General features: G+C 54.7%; 1 protein-coding gene across 3 annotated transcripts in view; it reads right to left on the bottom strand.

The window, feature by feature from the left end:
• The window catches only part of COL4A2 (collagen type IV alpha 2 chain), a 384,139-nt gene that overhangs the window by 15,566 nt on the left and 347,805 nt on the right, over window positions 1-20,768 (bottom strand). For all 3 annotated transcript variants that reach the window (XM_059903179.1, XM_059903178.1, XM_059903177.1), the window contains 16 exons: window positions 18,289-18,381; window positions 16,931-17,094; window positions 15,033-15,105; window positions 14,840-14,946; window positions 13,635-13,836; window positions 13,172-13,231; window positions 11,505-11,561; window positions 9,675-9,782; window positions 8,592-8,813; window positions 6,573-6,734; window positions 4,427-4,597; window positions 3,558-3,701; window positions 2,126-2,248; window positions 1,718-1,899; window positions 321-384; window positions 53-127 (listed from right to left, as the gene is read on the bottom strand). In XM_059903179.1, coding sequence (XP_059759162.1) covers window positions 53-127; window positions 321-384; window positions 1,718-1,899; window positions 2,126-2,248; window positions 3,558-3,701; window positions 4,427-4,597; window positions 6,573-6,734; window positions 8,592-8,813; window positions 9,675-9,782; window positions 11,505-11,561; window positions 13,172-13,231; window positions 13,635-13,836; window positions 14,840-14,946; window positions 15,033-15,105; window positions 16,931-17,094; window positions 18,289-18,381 — 2,007 coding nt within the window. The remainder of the gene's footprint in view (window positions 1-52; window positions 128-320; window positions 385-1,717; window positions 1,900-2,125; window positions 2,249-3,557; window positions 3,702-4,426; window positions 4,598-6,572; window positions 6,735-8,591; window positions 8,814-9,674; window positions 9,783-11,504; window positions 11,562-13,171; window positions 13,232-13,634; window positions 13,837-14,839; window positions 14,947-15,032; window positions 15,106-16,930; window positions 17,095-18,288; window positions 18,382-20,768) is intronic.

The raw sequence follows: 20,768 nt of genomic DNA, 5'->3' as shown, positions 1-20,768 counted from the left end.
GACCGGGGGGCAAGGCTGCGGAAGACGAAGGGATGGAGAATCGCTCGGGTACCTGGTGCTCCAGCGGTGCCTCCTTCCCCCTTCAGGCCTGGACTTCCTGGAAGGTCTGTAGTACTTCCAATATCACCTGTTAGGTGCAAAAAAGATGGCTGAAGTCAGGTCTTCCTGTGGTTAGTTTAGCAACTTCTATGACACTACATTCCTAATAAGAATAATTTGCTTCAAAATAACTAACAGCACCCACAGGCCTGATGTCCCCACACTGCCCGGGATGCTCTGGATGGGGGATGCCCTGTTTTCACCGTCCCAGCAACACTCACCAAAGTCACCGATGGGGCCGATCTCGCCGTGAAGGCCTACTCTCCCCGGAGCTCCCTTGTCGCCCTGGAGCAAAGCCAAACATGAAACCATCTTACATGGCCGTTCGTGAAGTTTGTAATTTTTTTAAAAAAACTTTTTGTTTTATATTGGAGTATAGCCAATTAACAATGCTGTGACAGCGGCTTCCCTGGTGGCGCAGTGGTTAAGAATGCAGGGGACACGGGTTCGATCCCTGGTCCCGGAAGATCCCGCATGCCACAGAGCAACTAAGCCTGTGCGCCACTACTACTGAGCCTGCACTCTAGAGCCCGTGAGCCACAACTACTGAGCCCGCGTGCTACAACTACTGAGCCCGCGTGCCACAACTACTGAGCCCGCGCTCCGCAACAAAAGAAGCCACCGCAATGAAAAGCCCGCGCACCGCAATGAAGAGTAGCCCCTGCTCACCGCAACTAGAGAAAGCCCACGCGCAGCAACGAAGACCCAATGCAGCCAAAAATAAACAAACAAATAAATACATTTATAAAAAAACACCAGTGCTGTGAAAGATTCAGGTGCACAGCAAAGTGACTCAGCCATACATGTACATGTATCCTTCCTCCCCCAAACTCCCCTCCCATCCAGGCTGCCACATAACATTGAGCAGAGTTCCCTGTGCTATACAGTAGGTCCTTGTTGGTTATCCATTTTAAATATAGCAGTGTGGACATGTCAATCCCACACTCCCTGACTATCTCTCCCCACAGCCCTTCCCCCGCTGGTAACCATAAGTCCGTTCTCTAAGTCTGTGAGTCTGCTTCTGTTTTGTAAGTAAGTTCATCATTTCTTTTTAGATTCCGCATATAACGGATATCATACGATATTTCTCTTTCCCTGTCTGACTTGGTGAAGGTTGCAGTTTTGAAGGGTTAGCGTATCCAGCTGTTCTGCTAAAACCAGCTCTCAAGGTTTGCAATGTCATCATTTTGTAGAAAAGTCCTAAAGTTTTTCAGTGTAGTACAGAAGCTGGTTTGCATACCTGTTCTTATTAAACTGTAAAGTAGTAATGATGGCAGTTTTATTGAAATAAATAACATCAATGACACAGACCACGGTCATGACAGCGGTAGTAATAATCATGGCTGACTGTGCCCTACCCTCAGCCAGGCTTACCCGGGCAAACATTTTGGGTACCATCTCAAGAGCTCATTCAAGCCTCACAGCAGCCTGTGAAGTAGGTACTGTTATTGCCCATGAGAGAGATGAGGACGTTGAGGCACAGAGAGGTTCGGTAACGTGCCCAGGGTCGTTCAGCCCATAAGTGGCAGAACTGAGTCTTGTCCCCCAGGAACCGTGGACCGCAGTGCGCGGGCCAGCAGCCCACGGGGAGAGGAACTCACGGAAGATGCCCACTTACCCTACTGCCTGTGAAGCCCGGAAACCCTGAGATTCCGGGGGAACCGGGCACGCCGGGGAATCCTGGTGACCCGGGCACGCCGGGGAATCCGATATCTCCTTTGACTCCTTTGACTTGGCCTGGTTTCCCCGGCAGCCCAGGGACTCCCGACAGCCCGGGGATCCCTGGCATTCCGGGAAGGCCTGCAGGGAGACTGAGTGTGAAGTTCTGGGGGGACCCTGCTCCACACCCCCGGGCCCCCGAGAACCACCCGCCAGCCCCTGGTGCGGACATCAGGGTGTCAGGAGGGCGGCAGCACAGGAGGCTGGCCTGGGCGCTGGGGCGTCTCTGCTGCTCCCGCAGACTGCGAGGGGCTGGGGTAGGCGTGGGACCCCAGGCCACCGGCTCTGAGGTCAGGCGGGGCCTCACCTTTCAAGCCCAGGTATCCTTTCAGCCCCATGGGGCCTTCATCTCCTTTCTCTCCTTTGATGTCTTTCATTCCTGGCAGGATGATGGGAGGTGGTCCGGGGGGGCCGGGGTCCCCTCGGCTGCCTGGAAGGGAACAGAATGCAGTCGTTCCCGTGACCTCCGGGGCAGGGGTTAGAACCTAGGTGGGGAAGGCTTCTCGGCCGCTGCTGTACTTCCTTTCAAGCCCGCGTCCCGAGGGGCTGAGCCATGGGTGGCACAGCTTCCCCGAGGCTGCGAGCTGGGAGCCCAGGTGATGGGCACACCCGTCTACCTGCACCCTTCTCTCCTCGAGCGAGGGGGGCACAGAATGTCTTGGCTGGAGGGACCACTACCGACTTCAGAACATCTTCATCACCCCAAAGAACCCTGTGCCCATGAGCGGTCACCCCCTCTGTCTCCCCTTCCCCAGCAATAGAAACCACTAACCTACCTTCTGTCTCTGCAGACAGGCCTGTTCTGGACATTTCATACAAATGGAAGCAGATAGTATGCGGCATAATGTTTTCAAGTTTCATCCATGTCGTAGCATGTGTCAGAGCCTACTTCTTTTTCATTGCTGACTAATATTCCTTTATATGGCTATGCCCCATCTTGTTTATCCGTGATGGATATCTGGGTTGTTTCTATTTTGGGCTATAATGAATCATGCTGCTACGAAATTCGTGCATGAGTTTCTGTGTGGATGTGTGTTTTCAGTTCTCCTGGGTGCACACCTAGGAGTGGATTTGCCAGGTAATTCTGTGCTTATCTAAGAAACTGCCAGCATTTTCCACCCTGGCTGCACCATTTGATACTCCCACCAGCAGGGTGTGAGGGTTGCCATGTCTTTACATCCCCATCAACATTTGTTATTAGTAATTCAGTTTTTCTTAGAGACCATGGTGATACTTTCAGAACAAGGGTGTCTGAACAAATGTCATGAAAATGTGGTTCGTTGGGAACACCCTTCCTGAATCTCCCACCTGGGGTCTTGGGTTGCCCACCCAGGCCAGGGCTTAGACCAGGCTCGCTTCTGGGGGTCACCGTCTCTTTGCACGGGGTGTAGCCGTCCACCTAGACTACCGTGTCCCTCTTTTGCCAAAGGCGCTCCTGTCCTTCAGACTTCACCTTCCGCTTTTCCCCTGGCCTCACCTCCTCGTGCCCCCCACGGAATACTCCCGGTGGGATATGTTTCTTAGGATGTTTTTGGTTCTTAATGCTGCGTCATTTCCGTTCTCAAGTCTCCTTCGGTGAGGATCACTCCCTTATTACACGGCCAGTGTACTGAGGCAAGGAGGAAGCCCTCCAGTTCTCTTTTAATAGTGTCTAGTGTTTGGGTTCCCGGAACACATTGTTCTAGGCAGTGTCAGGACGCCGTGAAAGTGAGTCTCAACCTGGCCGAGAGGTGACGTACCTTTCACACCCGGCTCGCCAGCCAGGCCCTTCAGCCCGGGGACTCCAAAAAATCCAGTCTCTCCTTTGTTTCCTGGGAGCCCGGATCTCCCCTTGAGCCCGAGCATGCCTTGGAAGCCGTGCATCCCAGGAGAACCCTTCACTCCTTCAGAGGGAATGAGCAAAGCGCGGGGTTAGGCGCGGCGCTCGCCACGGTCACAGCCCCACTTGTGACTTGGGTGAGGAGAGGCTAAGATTCTTAGCGCCAGCAGGATTTTCGGGGCAGCACTTGCTAAGGGGCTGGTCTGCTGCCTGAGGGGGCAGAGTCAGCCCGTCTGCCACCGGGGACAAGACGTAAGGCCGATGCAGGCGGACAGACAGGAGGAAACGGGAAGTCACGCGGTCCCTGGTCTTTCCACCAGGTTGGAAAGGGGCCCTGGGACTTGGTGTGATGTTGACACTGCACCCAGCGTGGAAACCTGGCGAAGGGCCCTGGCGAACGCAGCACGGCGTCTCCAGCTGCAGTCAAGGGCCAGAGAGCCCCACTTGCGAGCAGGGAAACCTACGCTGGGGACCAAGCATTTCCCTTCGTTTTGGTTTCCGCTCACCACCCAGCCTCCGCATCTGAATCCCGACTCCCGGGGGCCTGTCCACAGATCCCCCCGGCAGATAGGAAGTCCTGCTCCCCAGACAGTCCCTCTCTCGTGGTAAGTTAATAAACTGGCATTTGGGGGCACAGCGGCCACAGCCAGCCTGGGCAGCATCAGCCGGTCCCCAGGGCCCGACGCGGCCTGGGGCTGCAAGGCTGGGCCCCCCCCCCCCCCCCCCCCCCCCGCAGAGCCGTCCCGCCCGCGCCCCCAGGCTAGGTCCCCGGTCGCGGTCGGCGGTCACCTTTGGGGCCCGGGGCACCAGGCAGCCCGGCCATTCCTTTGAATCCAGGGCTTCCGGGATGACCTCTCTCACCCTGCCAGCCAGGGTCACCTCTATCCCCGGACAAGCCCTTCATGCCCACGGGGCCAGGGACCCCTGTGTCACCTGGCTCCCCTCTGTCTCCAGGCAGACCTGCCAGGAAGGGGAAGGAAGATAAAACAAGATGAACAAACCACACAGAGAAAACACCTCTACGATACTTGTGAGACATCGATAACAATAACTTTTGATAAGAAAAACGTCTTGGAAGGACAATGGGAACGTGTAACCACAGAGGCGAGTCTGAAGGTGTGACCAGAGCGTGTAGCACACCGCAGGCTGGCCTTTCGAAAGAGGTCCTTCTCCGACAGCCGGCGGCCAGCCCGTGGGACACGATCACGTGAGACTTTCTCCGCTCGGGCGCAAAGCCACGGAGCTGGAACGGCTGGGGTTACTTGTGGGCTGGCGGCCCTCCTGACATCGCTGGGGTTAGGTTCTAGGGGAGGTCCTGCGACACCTGCCATCCTCATCTCGTTAGGGTGTCAGCAGCTGCCGGCCTGCCCTTCCCCAGCCTCCCCGACAAAGCTCAGCCCCTCTGTTAAAACCCCCCAACGGCTCCCTCGCCCAGGGGCTCTAGCTCCTTAGCTGGCATTCAACGCCTTGAACGCTGGCCCCATGTCCCTCTCTAGGCTCCCACCCCCTCCTCAGACGATGCGCTCTCCCCCAGCCCGTCTCCTGGGGCTGTGCCTCCTAGGAAGGACCCGTTCCAGTCCTGTCCGTCTTCCACGCCCGGCCCCTCCCATCCCCTCCTCCCAAGGCTGTTCGAGCCCACCAGCTCCCCTGCGGTCTGAAGCGCGGGGCCCCGTGGTCTGGTCACCCCGCTGCTGGCCCCGGCCAAACACAAGCTTTCCCGTGGGTAATTCCGTCCCCACCTAAACCGTGGGCTCCATCAGGTAGGGCTTTGGCGTGGATCTTGTGCACACCATGCTGTGCTCCACGCTTGAGAACAGGCAAGGCCTTGCGAACCCTGATACAGATGGCCCAACCCCCCTGCCCAGGGTTCCCGTTACTATGAAACCAGTGGGCGGCACAGTGCCCGGGGGACTTGGCTCCACCTGAGTGGAGCCCCCAGTTTTTGGACGCAGTCGAGGCCACTCCTGGGGGACGCATCTGGCTTATGTCTGACGGATGTGGGGCACGGCATTGCCTTGTGTGGACCGGCTACGGTCCTGGACAAAGCTGTCACCCGATTATGGCAAACGACAGACTAGGGTCACCCTGGATGTTGCCTGATGGACGTCTGGGCCCCCCCCAGCCGCTCTGTGATGCGCTCGGCCCCCCTGCAAGGGCTCCAGTGAGCAAACATCTACAGTCTCGTGTCTGTGCTTTCCTGCTCCCACCCACCTCGCCCCATGGTTTTCCTGAAGGAGGCTTTTTCCTTTCTTCTCCAAATCTTTCACATTCAGGAAACAAATCACGTTGCCTCTTCAAAGCAGAGCAGATTTTGAACTTTTGCAGTGGGATTTTTTTTTTCCTAATGAAATCTTACCTAGAACCCTAATATACACAACAGGTACAAAGGAAGGGCAGACTTCTCAGGCTGTTTGAATTCTCCTTGTTTGATGAAATACATGTCCTGAACCTGTTTGGGGCTGAACCGTGTCCCTGCAGAATGCAAATGTTGACGTCCTAACCCCAGTACCTTGGAATGTGACTGTATTTAAAGCTGGGCCTTTAAAGAGGTGATTGAAGTTAGTTAAATGAGGTCATGAGAGTGGGTCCTAACCCAGTATGACAGTTGTCCTTATAAAAAGAGAGGTTCGGAGGCAGACACGCACAGAGGGGTGACCCTGTGAGGACACAGGGAGAAGACGGCCGTCTACACGCCAAGGAGAGAGGCCTCAGGAGAAACCAGCCCTATGGACGCCTTGATCTTGGACTTCCAGCCTCCAGACTGTGAGAGAATAAATTCCTGTCTTTTAAGCCATGCCATGTGCGGTACTTTCAGAACCCCTGTAGCTCTTGAGAGGGGGGTTCCTTGGAGCACAGCTGAGAATTCCCCAAGGGGGCAGTGCTGGTTCCGTGGTCAGTGAGGCCCTGACTCCTTGATGGGAGGGTGGATCCTTACCTCCAAAACCTGGGGTGCCCGGCAGCCCCAAGGGCCCTTCCCGGCCAGGAGCTCCAGGGGAGCCATGCTGTCCTGGTGGTCCGGGCAGTCCCTGCTGGCCCGACGGTCCTGGGAAGCCCTGCTGACCCTTCGGACCCGGCATTCCTGGCATCCCCTGGCTTCCTGCAGGAATGGAGACAAGAGCCGTGAGGTCAACCCCATGCAGTTCATTGCCAACACCACCTATCTCCTCAGACTTGTTCTACAAAAACAGGTTTTCCAGGTGGTAGGAAGTCTGGAAAATACAAAGAAGTATAAATGACAAGATCGAAGTAACTCATGCTCTCACCCTGAGATAGTTACTAACATCTTGGTATATTTCCTTCTGGCCTCTTTTCTGTTCCTGTAACTATACCTAGAAGCAGATATTTGCAGAACGGACACCTCATTTTAAGTGCAGTTTTAATCTAGGGTTTTTCACTTGATGTTATATTTTGAGCATTTCGCCACAGGTTAAAATACTCTCGGGGCTTCCCTGGTGGCGCAGTGGTTAAGAGTCCGCCTGCCAATGCAGGGGACACGGGTTCGGGCCCTGGTCCGGGAAGATCCCACATGCCGCGGAGCAACTCAGGCCGTGCACGACAACTACTGAGCCCGCGAGCCACGACTGCTGAAGCCCACGCGCCTAGAGCCCGTGCTCCGCAACAAGAGAAGTCACCGCAATGAGAAGCCCGCACACTGCAAAGAAGAGTAGCCCCTGCTCGCCGCAACTAGAGAAAGCCTGCGCGCAACAAGGAAGACCCAACGCAGCCAAAGGTAAAAATAAATGAATAAATAAATAAAATTTATTAAAAAAAAGTAAAATGCCCTTTACAAGCACGTTAAATGGCTGTGTAAGTAACATCCAGGTCTGCCCACTCCTCCTGACAGGGGCGGCCGAATAGACATGGATACAGTTTCCCAAAACCGATGCTTTGGAAGTCAGAGCTTCTGCCAAACACAATATTCTCCCAAAGGGCAGGTCATCAAGGTGACGCTGAACATGGGAAAGCTGCACAGGCTCTAAAGTTACTCTGCTGCCGTTTGGTGTTTTTATGCTCAGACTTTTTGAAGTCTGTGGGAAATAGCTACATTTAAAAAATCTACCACAAGCATCCTTCTGTAAAAGAGCTCGGGCAGTTTTTACAGTCGGATCGCAGAAGAGACTGGCGGGCACATGCTCCTGAGGGTGGGGCGTCCAGCTGCCCCTTGAGAACAGGGCTCATCCCTCGGTGTCTCACGTGAAGGACGCCTACTGGCTTGATGGCTGGTGTTGGGAAGCATCACCTCTTGCACCACATAGGGAGCCCCTGTCTGCCCGGGCTCGGGCGCTGGGCTGACGACAGCACGGTCAATACATAAGAGCTGATGCGTCTCCGACGGGGACCCCAAATGGCCTGGTGGTCACCCCACCCATTCCAGCAACACAATCGCACTAAAGCCAGGCATTCTGGGTTCTCAGGGCCCGTTCTGCATAAACTGGGTACGCAAAGCCTTGGATGCCTTGTTCACTCACCAGACAAGAGGCATCTTCCCGCTTTGCTAAACACGCTTCGATGATGTTGTGAACGCCGCATTTTTTTAAACCCATCAGTTTTACACCCACAGACTGAGCTGCGTTCCAGTTCATCTCTGTCTCCCTCCCAACCCCGCACGGGGCATGGCCAGCTCCTGTCTTCTTCACAGAACCTCATACATTCTGCCGAAAGCAGCAGGGAGGACCCCAAGCTGAGCCCCACCCAACTTGGGAAGAGAGCAGGTCGGCTAATCTGTACTCGGAGAAGAGCTAAGATGGCCATCCTGTACACAGCATGACGACCACTGTTCTGGGACATTCTAAAGAAACGTTGGAACGAAGGGGCAGAAGAAGCAGCAAGACTCACAGCGTCCTGCATGCAGTCCTGGGCTTCTCACCCACCCCCGGGAGAGACTTCTGACCCTGCCCTGGGAGCTTCAGTGCAGAGGCACTGGGGTCCCCGCCCTCCTGCCCCTGTGACTTACCCCGGAATCCAGGAGGGCCTCTCTCTCCGGGGGGGCCCTTCAGTCCAGAGCGTCCAGGCAGTCCGGCGTCTCCCCGGGGCCCGGGCTGGGCCCCCAAGACTTCTCCAACGAGGCCCCTCTCTCCCGGAGGCCCGACTGGCCCCGGCAGGCCGGGGGGACCCGGGAGTCCATCCAGGCCCGGGTGGCCCACTGCACCTTTGACTCCTCGGGGCCCCACGAACCCTGAAAGGAAACACAGGGCGTCCCTATAACGAGAGGTCTGCATCATGACATCTAAGCGAGGCACCAGAAAGAGAACACGTGGCTGGGATCCTGCAGGAGGATGTTTGGCTTGTGTGGCCTCAGTGAAACCGTGTACGGTTTTGTTTAGATGATGCGGTTCCCCAGTGCCTGCGCCTCTGCACACCAAGTAACACAGCCGTGCTCCCGCACACCGTCTGAGCCGTGACCACAAAGGGACACCCGTGTTTGGGGCCACTGAGTCGTGGGCGGGGGCACACGGACACCCACGCAGGTCCTCGCAACTTCTGATCACAGCTGATTACCAGAAATGTGTTCACTTCCCTCCATGTACAGCTAAAACGTTTAAGCTCTTTTAGCCACTAAAGGGCTTCCATGATGCTTTGCTGTGGCACCTGTAGAGGAAATGGTTCGAACTGCTGACTCGGACAAGCTGCAAGCGGCAGAGTGGGCAGGCAACGCCGTGAGCAGCAAAACACAGGTGTTCCCTGCGTGGTATCTGGTGCGCGATCCTCAAGTCGGGAGTTGGTGCTGAGGCCTCAGAAGAGGATCACCTGATGTGCCCTTAGAAGGTTTCATACCCACTAGAGAGAAATCTCTCTGTGCACCTATCCCTTTTTTCCTGCAAGATCTGTAAGTTTCTTCTGCAAAATTCCAGCACAACTTCAGTGAGGAAGAGGGCGACATTTTTTAATTTCCCAAGGACAAGAGCAAAAGTCGTCATCAAGCATTTGTCGAAACAGTTTCTAAATGTTAAGAGATGATCGAGGTGGGGCAGCCAGATGGTACACACAGCCCTTCCCTGAATCTACGTGGCCGAGCGGGAGTCCCACCCTGACTCACCTGGGGGTCCTGGGAATCCCTCTCGACCTGGATCTCCCGGGAGACCCTGGAGCCCTGGCGCTCCATCAGTGCCCGAAGATCCCGGAAGCCCTCTGAGGCCTTTGGCACCTAAACAACCCGAAGAAACCACGACACACGTCAGAGCCGCACGAGCCAACCCCAGCGGGAGACGAACAGCAGAGGGTCAAGGCCGGCACCCGACCTAACGTGGTCTCTTAGGAAACGGGGAAGTGATGAGGCTGGAGGATGTCAGCCCTGAAACAGCACCTCTGACAGCTGGCAACTGAGTGTCAGTCTACACGGGCAACTGTCCGTCCACGCCAGCAGTGACGAACCTCGGCTCTCATCACGACCTCGCGATCTCATTAACCTGACGATCTCACTAACTTCACGTTGTCCAAACGTGTCTACAATCCTCTCCCCTCACGCGCGATGCAGGTACATTCTGGGCCCTGCCCCCCACCCCCCCCAGTACCTGCTGAAAACCGTCCCACTGCAGTCTGAGCCCTTCCCCCTAGCAGTCGCCACCACTCTGGGGACAGCAGCGTTTGCGCCTGTGCTGGGATCCACGAGGCACAGACCTCTCCAGGGCTCGGGCAGGGAGGGTCACGACGTGCCACGCGGATAATGCGCTCGGCTCTCGGAAGACGACACAGGGCCGTTAACTCTGCGTCTTGGTGCAAATGACACTTCTGCATTTTGCCTCACTGCCCCCAGGTCCTGTCACCCCTGTGCACCTGGACGACACTCTCAAGATCCGGGATGCCTACAGTCAGCCCACGCACTTTTCCAGTGTGGGGGGCGGCCTTGCACTGTAGTACTTTACAGTTTACACAGGACCTCAGCCCCAGGGTCGCGTGTGCGGTATTAAGGGCACCATTTGCAAACTAGGAAGCGTCTAGAACACCTGCACTGTTCTTCTCATACAGGTGAGGAGACTGAGTTCCAGAAGGAACAGGTGAGATGCCCAAAGCCCACAGCTGATGAGTGGTGGACCCAGACTCGCAGACGGGCTTCTGGCCTCCACACCGGCTTGTCTGAGTGACCCCTCCGTGGGTGGTGAAGGCGTCTTCTCTGCCCCGTCCCACTCAGAGGAGGAGCGAATCGGAAGGCAGACCCCCTGGGCTGAACTCTGCCCAGTGGTGCAGCCTGAGAGCTCGCCATCCTAGGCTGCCTGACACGGCGTCTGGGCGTCACGGAGCAGCTGTGGTCACTCAGCCCCTCTGTCACCTCTGAAAGGCCGCCCCGTGGAGGGGGAGCCTGGACGGCCCCAGACCGGGCTCTGTGACCCAGAACCCTTCCTGAGTCCACATGACTCTCCAGCTGGGTGACGGTCTGTGGCAGCTGACAAAGCCCAGCTCCTGGATCCTACAGACAAATTCCTAGCCCTGTTGATCTGCTTTCCTCTCAGTCAAAACCCGAAAGAAACACTCCTCTCCCGCATGATCCTCTTCTACACCCTGGGACACACGGGGATACAAGGAACGCACAGAGCTAAGCCTCCTCTCTGGTCTTGGGGCGCTGCCATCTCTGCCAGGCTCGGGTGCCCACCGGGTCTGTGTCGCAGCTGAGGCTGACTTCCACGTGGCAGGAAGCCTCTCTCTTACCCTAGGGTTCACTAGGTGTCAATCACCGCTCACTTTCCTACACTGATGAGCGGAAGTCGGCTTCCTATAGAAGCTGCCAGCGTGCGGTACGGTACCAAGAATTCTGTGATGTCCAGGAGGGGGCGGGGAGGGGAACGCGGGGTCGGGGGCAGAGGAAGATAGCCAGAGAGGGGAAAGGAAGACGCGGACGCACGCAGGAAGGCTGGAAGCGCCCTCCCATTACCTGGGGGGCCGGGGGGGCCCGGCTGGCCTGGCGATCCCTTAGGCCCTCCAACACAACCTGGGAAGAGAGGACAGGGGAGCTGTAGCCACGGTCCACACCCATCGTCACAGCTTTGCACGTGGCTAAGGTCGAGAGCACCGGCCGTGAAAACCGGCTGCCTTTTGACCATCAGAGTAATTTAACGATTCCATTCATCTTGATGCTGATGTAACTGTAATTTCACTGTGTAATGAAATCAGAATATGAATACAGAATGCACATGAAGTTAAGTCCAGTCGGATGAAAACAGGTGCCGAGCTGGCAGTGTGGGCTCCACCCTCTTGGAGGGCAACACCTCACACAGCCGACTTCATCCGGGTGTCCTTCCCCACCCCCCCCCCCCCCGCCCCCAAGGCAATTCCCACCGGGGATGGAGGAAGCTTTCAGTTTCAAAAGGAATGCTGTGACTTCTCCTTTGTGACTTCCATTACTTTCAGAATTAGCAGAGGCGACTCGTCTTGCTGTGAGTCGTGCAAAACGAAAGCCGGCGGCAGCCGCCTCTGGCTGGTGACACGGCGCAGGGGTATTCTGTCGGACAGAGCACCCTTGCAGGCACGGCGGTCCTTCGAGATGCCCTCTGTCTGTCTGTCTGCCTGTGATTCGGCAGGGCTCCTATCTTGGCCCGACTTCGCGGCCGAAGAGGGGCTTTGGTCTCCTTTGCCACACGAGGGGTCTGAGGTGCAAAGGCGGACCGCCGAGGCCATGAAAAGAAAGGACCCCGGCCGTCTTCAGGGGGCCTGGGCTCTAGCTGGCAGAGCCTCAGCCCCAGGGGCCTTCCCGCATCTTCGAGACTGGCCAGCCCTCTGGAGGCTCTGGGGTTGCCATTCTTGCTCTGCACCCTCGCCCTGAGCTCCTGACCCATCCCCACACCTCGTGCGGGGGACCCACGGGTCCTGACGCTGCTTCTCCAAGCCCTGGCCTTTATCCCAAACGCTTTACTCCAGACCCTCAACCGCCACCGGTGAGTGGCCACTGTCCAGATGTTCTGCCGGCACCTTCGACTCCAAGAAACTCGTCCTCTCTGGTCTGCTCTTCAAATCCTGCCCGAGGCCTGGCATCCGTCCCCTTGTGTCCTGGACTCATCCCTCTGCCTGGCTTCCCACCTCAGTTTCTAGGCCCCCCTGGCTGCAGACTTGGCCTGTCCGATGGCAGCCGGGTCAACTTCCGGGCCGTCCCCTCCCCTCTGCCCTCCCCTGAGCCCGGGTCATCTGGCCATCCTCTCCTTATCCGTCAGCCCTGTTCCTTCTAGTATCCATTCATCACCGGACCACATTCTTCTCACATCTGGGACTCACTCCTCACCCTGCACAGCGAGGAAATAATTCAGCTGCCCTTCCCACACACAGAGACGTCTATTTCAGGCGTGAAAGGACTCATCTGCTGAGTTCTTACCAGTACTGTAAACAGATGCTTTGTACAGCAGGGGCAACTTGGTGACACGAGGTCACCTGCTTGCCCTGCCCTGGGTTCTAAGCTGAGGCAGACGGAGCGCAGCTCCAAGTCCACGAGTGTTTCTCTTTCTGACGGCAGCTCTGTGCCCACGGCAGGGCTCACGCCAGTTCTAGCATGTATTCTACAAACTGAGGGTTTTCAAGAATTCTAAAGCTGCCCGACGGTCGTGACAGTACCTGGCTGGACGGTCTCCTGTCCCTCTGCTCCGATGGGCCTTTTCACACCCGTATCGCAATCTAGGGGTGAGACAGTGACAGAGTGAGGCAATTTTGCAATAACGGAAAGTGCCTGGCTTTTCCGTGTGTGTGTGTGTGTGTGTGTGTGTGTGTGTGCGTGTGTGTGGTGGGAAGGCTGGGATGGGCAGGGCATCAGAGGCCCGTTTCTGGACTTCTGTGCTGAGCCTCTGTAACTCCAGCACTAAAGGGAGAGGCCCCACATTCCAGCTGGCGAGAGGAAGCTGCAGTGGGTCCAGAAAACCCCATGGCCGGGTGTCGCTTGTGTGTGATCAGAACCGATGGTGTGACACCATCTCACGTGACTCGCCCCCGGGGAATTCGCACACTGCCTAAGAAGAACAGCGGGCGTAGAAGCACAGGGTCTCACGACTTTGAAAGAGGCCAGCCTGGACCCCCTCCGTACCTATTTGTCCTGGAGTGCCGGGGGCGCCGGGAGGCCCGGGGAAGCCTGGCGGTCCAGGTAATCCAGCATCGCCGGGGAAGCCATGCTCGCCTTTGGGGCCTGGCAGCCCCAGTCCTGGGGGGCCCCTTTCTCCTGGAATGCCCTTAGTACCGGGTGGTCCTGGGTGGCCTGCGTCCCCTGCGGGGCCTTTGATGCCATCACCCTGTGAGAAATTTGGTTCATCTCTCACAATACACGTAAACCTCAAAGACAGCCATCTTCCCAGCTACTTTTCCCCGTTCCCTGAATTCTGCGCTCTGGATACAGAGATGAGTAGGAACCGACAGTCATGGTCTCACCAAGTCACAGAAGTAAAGGACAGACTTTCTAACAGCCATGGACAACACCCTAGAAGACAGTTCTGGAAGGCATAGGAATCTGAGTATTCTTCTCTTTCCAAGCCACCAGCGCCCTGCTTGGACCTTCATTCTCCGGGGGAATTCTTCAAGAGAACCGTTAGGCACAGATTTGGCAAAATGGGGGCAGGAACACGTTATTTCATTGTTAGGATTCAGCATTTGTGACCCATCTCCTAGTCAGAAGGGACAATGCAGTGGTGGAGGGAAGGGAGTCTTTGGTTTGGACGAGAAAGTGCATCAGAAATAAGGAGAGACGATGGGCCCAGAAGAGCAGGAAGCTGGGAGGCACCGGGCACAGCCGTGTCCTATTCATGCAACTCCTCAGGGCAGGGTGAGGGCAGGGAGGGAGGAGATGGGGTCTAGTCTCCGCGGCCAACCGCCCTTCCCCGTCTGATCTCTGCCTTTCCCCGCAGAAAGGAGGCCGGGGGCTCTGCATCTTATCACACACAGCCTCTTTCAATGCCGGTGTGTGTTTGCTGCAAAAATGCAGCTGTGTATTTTACAAGTGATCCTAGAAGAAGCGTTCCACCTTCCATCTAGGAATATTCGACTTGGGGGGCTCTCGTTCTACGGGATGGCAAGAGGAATATTTATTTCTTCTTTTTCTCTTAAATGCTCACTCAGGGCTTGGCTTCCAGCCTCACTCACTGTTTCCTAAAAAATATGATTGCTGCTCACGAAAAGAGCACAGGTTGCACTGGGAGGATTTCCTGCTGTGTTAGCACCTCTGATGCTCACGTGTTCAAGCATGTGACTGATGGGGATGAGGGCAGAGCCGCCAACCCCCGCCCCGCCAGCGGTACTCACGGGAGAGCCCGGGAGGCCTGGGAATCCATCCAGCCCGTCACGCCCTGGGAGGCCGTTGTCCCCTTTCAGTCCAGGCACACCTGGGACACCTGGCTGGCCCCGCTCACCTGCGGGAGGAGCGCAGCGTGAGTTGTTCACCCAGGGCAGCCACAGAAGGGAGCATGGTCTAAGATTTGCTGGCCACGAGACTGACCTTTGGTGGTGATGGTTCGAGAATCTCCCTTCATTCCTTTGGGCCCAGGAGGGCCAACATCACCAGGGGCTCCCTGTAGAAACAAACACGAAGTTTCTTCCTCCTTCACACTGCTAAGGGCAGCCGAGAAGACAATGATTTTCGTTTATACAACTTGAGGGCCCTTACCTGTCCTCAAGCCCAGAACCACACAGCTCTGTCCCTGGCCGCCCACTACTGTGGCCACCAATCACAGATGGCCACGGGGCACTTGAACGAGGCCAGCGGGACTGACACACTGAATGTTTAATTTTAAATAGTTAAAACTTAAGGGAAGTAGCCACACATGGCTGGACGGTAAAAACAAGAACCTTGCTACTCAAAGTGTGGTCCCCAGATGGGTAGCACCTATTATGTTCAGTTGGATAAAACTATTTGTCTTCTGAGACGTCCCAGAGAATGGAGAGGTGCTTTGGACCTCATTTTCACCGGCGAAGCTCCCGCGACATGAAGCGGTTACGAGTCATGACCCTGTGCACCAGCGGCTCTGAGTGGCTGCAGCTCCCCCACATCTGGACACGAAGCCAGATTGTTCTAACCGCCCCTGGCCACGTGTCCCGAGCAAACTTTCCTCTATTGCTGAATATATAAAATGATAGACTTTTCATTTTATAAATCTCTTTTTAAGTAAAAATAAATAAAAAATATAGTTTCTTTGCCTTCATCTGAAATTTGCTTTGAAATCATTGGTTAGTTAAAACCTGCCATGAAGAAAGATCTACTCCAGATGATCTTTTCCTCGGGTGTGAAATAAAGCCCACTTAGCTGGAATCCAGAAAATTTCATACATTTCATCCAAACTAAATTCATGATATACTTGGAAGTCTCACTTTTTATCAAGCTAAGGGAGCCTTCATTAAAATGCTAAATCGGTCCTATACTAAATCTGAAGAGGTGAATACACAGTATGTAGTTTATAGCTTTGCATTCAAAATGCTAGAAGGGTTTCTTTTTTTTGAGATAATTCACATGCTATAAGAGTAACCATTTTAAAGCATACAATTCAGTGTTTTTTGTTTGTTTGTTTTTGTATTTTCACGAGGTTCTGCAACCATCAGTATTACCTAAATCCAGACCATTTTCATCACCCCAGAAAGAAACAGTCACTCGCATTCCCCCTCCTCCCAGCCCTTGGCAACCACCAAGCTACTTCGTCTCAAGATGACTGTTCTGGACACTTCATACAAATAGCATCATATAATATCTGTTCTTTTGTGTATTATTTCACTTAGCATAATGTTTCTGAGGGCACCACACTGTAGCACGTGTCAGCACTTCATCCCTTTTGATGGCTGAATAATGTCCCATCGGGTGGGTATGCTACGTTTCATTTATCCATTTATGGGCATTTGGGTTTTTTCCACTTTCCGGCTGGTATCGTGAATGCTGCTGTGAGCTTAATGCACAAGTTTTGGTGTGGACACGTGGTTTCAGTTCTCCTGGGTCTGTACTAGGAGGGGACTTTCTGGGTCACACGACACCTCTATGTTTGACTTTAAAAAAATTTTTTGGCTGCGTTGTATGGCTTGTGGGATTTTAGTTCCTCAACTAGGGACTGAACCTGGGCCCTAGGCAGTGAGAGCACGGAGTCCTAACCACTGGACTGCCAGGGAATTCCCTGTTTGACTTTTTTGAGGAAGCATTAAACTTTTCCACAGTGCCTGCCCCATTTCACATTCCCACCAGGAAAAGCTTTAAAGCTTCTCTTGGAATACGTGGCTTTTTTGAATGTCACACTGGGTGCGTAAGTGTTGCTGGTCTAAAGCTGTATTAATTCAATAAATAAAAGCCGGGAATGGGGAAATGGGGCCGGGCATCAAGGTCGTCTTATCGGCTTCGTGGTAGAACTGGTCTCTCACCTTGAATCCTGGGAACCCGGGGATGCCGTGCTGGCCGGGGTCTCCCGGGCTTCCTTTCCTCCCTGGTTCCCCATTGGTGCCAGGAAAGCCCTTGGGTCCTGGTGGCCCCGGAAGACCCCCGATGAACTGGTCACCCTCTGCACATTGACAGTCGCCGTCATTGCCTGCAACGTGGGCGGAGAAGAAGGGACTTGTTATTTGCTCGTGAAGCACGTGTACGACCCTCCTGTTGGCTCTGCAGGGGACAGGAGGGCAAGGGGGTGAGGGCTTGGCTGGGGGGGGGGGGTCACACGCAGGACACGCCTACTCTGGTCCTCACACCCCCTCATTCTTAGACAAGGAGCGTGAGTCTCCTTGGGAGGCAGATACGTAAAGAACAGGACCGTTGACGGAGGTGTGGGCAGAGTTGGGGACTCAGCGACAGGAGTTCTAAGAAGCCACCGCGGGGGCCTCGGGGGGAGGGCAGGAAGGTCCAGGGGGAAGGGGAGCCGGAGAGAGGTGGCCTGGCAGCAGCCGCGGGCTTGGAGCCCACGGTCCTGGTGCGGAGGGAAGGAAGAAGTACGTGCCCTCCCTTCTTCTGTCTTGCTGGCTGGACCCAGGGAGGCCGGGGGCAGGGGAGGGCAGAGCTGGAGGCTGGTGGTCGGCTTGGCTACCAGGGCACAAAGGGGGACACGTGATTGCCCGGGGGTGCCGAGCTGCCCAGCTCACCCACGCCGCCTGACCCCTGCACCGCCCACAGCTCCACGCGTGCCGCAGACGTCCGGTGGCTAAAACCCAGGATGCCCAGGGATGGGCGAGCCGAACAGGCCCCCCCGAGGTCCCCACAGGCGGCCCTTGCCTGGAGAGATGGGGTCCCCCAGGGGCAGCAGGGAGAGGAAAGCAAGGACGGCTCGTTCCCACCAGCCTCCGCCCCACCTGGGCAGGTCACGTCTCTCCTGCTTTGCCACCGCCTTGCTGCCGACGCATCCCTAACTCGGGGAGTCGGGTTAGGACCAAACCAGATGATGACCCTACAGCCCTCTGCAAACACTTGTTACATTTTCTTGGAGCCGAGGGCTCGGACGAGTCATCTGAATTCAGTCTAAGAAGCCACCGTGCATCTTTTCTGTCCCATGTTGGGCCCCGTGTTGCCTGAAAGTTCAGTGATGAACGTGGCAGACAGAACAGAGACGGGAGAGCCAGCTGAGAGCTGGGTGTGCGGAAAACGAGGAGATGCCGACCCCCAGTGTGACGGCCATGGCAGGGAGGGGGCCGGGGGGACGCAGGGGCTCGTCCTCATCTTGGAACCAGTGAAGGGTGAGCTGGACTCAGGAGGGCCAAGCAGCGCCCCGCCCCCTGTTGTTCCCGGACCTCCTCACCTTTCCATCCTTTCTGTCCGCGAGCCCCGGGGAAACCAGAAGGCCCAGGGTAGCCCACCCTGCCTTTTGCTCCTTTAAGGCCGAAAAGGAAACCTGAGGAGAAAACCCACGAGGATGGCACGTTAGCACAGCCCAGGACCCCGTATCCCCCAACCCCGTGTGGGAAGGGTTACAGCCGAGTCTCCCAACAGAAAGTGGCCCCCATTCCAATTCCATCCCAACTACTCGCAGAAAGACACGGAGACTTTCTTTTTGTGGCCATTGCTTCCAGGATTGGAAACACATGTGAACGCCTATGATTTTAGTTTTTCCATTAAAGTCTAGAAATAGAAATCTTTACTTTTCAGAAACATCGAGTCCAAAGAAGACTTTAAGTTTTTTTAACCACGTGTTTTACTTCGACTTGGGTTCTAAGACTACTGCAACTTCTGGTTCCCAGAATGACAGAAAACCCAAACAGTAAAAGATGTTAAAATGAACTAGCTTCCCTATTCTGTCCTCTCCTCTGGAACGGGAGCACCTGTGCACACCCCTCCCCCCAGACCCCACCATCTTTCCTCTTTCACTCCTTTGGGTGAACACACGTGCACACACGTAACCATGTAGATAACGTGTGATTCTCCCAGCCCCATCACTAGGATCACGGTACTTCAGGCGTCCTTCCGCCATCTGCAGGGCTCTGATAACTCCAAGCAGGGACATCCGGGCGAGGGTGTAAGAAACAGACTCTAAAAGCCCACAAAACGCTCCGTGTCCCACTTGAGCAGAGCGCCATCTCGTGGTGGGAACTGGGCTGCACATTCCTGGGAAGCACCACTGCTGGGTACTGACTCCCAGGATTCTGGCCCGGGCTCCGGGGTATGTGGAGATGGGTGAGGCCCAGGAGGGGACCATGCTGGGTGGGGAGCTGGGGAGGGGAGACCCAGAGTTCAGTTTGGGGCATGCAAAGTTGGAGATGCCTGTGAGACACACAGTGGTGACGAGGTGTCCAGTTAACAGTTGGGACGAGTTTGCAGCTCAGAATACTGAACTGGGCTAGGGACACAGTTAGGGAGAGCTGGCACATAACTGGTGTTTAAATTCCTGTGAATGCAGGAGCTTGCTAGATAGAGAGACACAGACAGGAACTCCACTGCCCACGGGATGGTGGAGGGGGAAGAAGGAAGACCTAGCAAAGGAGCCTCACAAAGAAGGGGAGAGATGACAAGGGGGGTGTCGTGGAGCTGGAGAAGAGAGTGTGTGTGGGGGGTGCCGGCTGTACCGCTGGGAGGATGCTGACAGGGCAAATGGTACCCCGGATGTGGCTCCACAGGTCGCTGGTGACCAGGTCAAGAGCACGTCAGCCTAGCGGTGGACTGAGGGCTTTATGCCATGTTTCCACGTTCTCCTGATATGTTAGGAGAAGCTAGAATTACAGGTAGTTGTTTAATCACAGATACTCCAGGGATGTTGGCTTTTAAAATCTGAGACGAAGACATTGTGGGTATGCTTCCCAGTGTTTGCAAATCTAGACAGAAAAGGCACTCTTGGGCCATCTTAAGGTGCCATCCTCCCTCCTTCCTACACTGTTTTTTTCTTCATCTGGTAAATTAATAATTTCAAGCAAGTCCTAAAGAATAGCACCGTGCCAGGGAACTCTACCTAATGCACTGTGGTAACCTAAATGGGAGGGCAGTCCAAAAGGGAGGGGATATCTGTATGTGTACGGCTGATTCATTTTGTTGTGCAGTGGAGGTTAACACAACACTGTAAAGCAACCGTACTCCAATAAAAATTAATAAAAAAAAAATAAAGAGATCTCCTGATTAAAAAAAAAAAAAAAAAAAAAGAATAGCAGTGCACCTCTGCGATGTTTCCAACATGATTTTCCTGAAGAGGTCAATGGCTGTAATAAACCTGGCAGTAGTTTGACTTATTCTAGAGCCCCCCGGCAGTTGACTCAGTTACCCGAGCTGAACTGGACGTAAGCAAAACGTTTAGCTCAGAAAGAAAACTGGCTTCACAGTTTGATTTTGCTGGAACGGCAAACGAGTAAAAATTCTGGTTTCCATCAGTAGCAACACATAAAACTGAGTGAAATGCAGTTAACAAGAAAAGAATCCAACAGTTTCATTCCAGGGAAAAAGATGAAGAACTCTGTGGGACTCAAGGTCATTGATGTTAAATTATGACTCTACACAAAAATATTTTAAAAGGCTATTAAGGTTGGCTACTTTTTGTACAAGAGATTGCTTTTAAAAAAGTGATTTGGGAACAATGTGTCTCATAGGGTAAAATAAATATTTCAAGGAGAACTGAAGTTGATAAAATGTATCAGACACCATTCCATCTATTTTATAAATTCTTCCTTCAGTTAACCACATGGACCGGAAATTAGTTAATTTGTTTACAGATGACTTATGTTGGTAAATCATAGATTTACTAAGCAAGACTTACAAAGCCAGATGGTATGTGTTTGTGTCTATCAAAATGGAATTTAG

The sequence above is a fragment of the Balaenoptera ricei genome, chromosome 18, assembly GCF_028023285.1.
Source record: "Balaenoptera ricei isolate mBalRic1 chromosome 18, mBalRic1.hap2, whole genome shotgun sequence".
NCBI lineage: Eukaryota > Metazoa > Chordata > Mammalia > Artiodactyla > Balaenopteridae > Balaenoptera > Balaenoptera ricei.
Note: the sequence above shows the minus strand (reverse complement) of the source record. Positions and strands in the feature narration are given on the sequence as shown.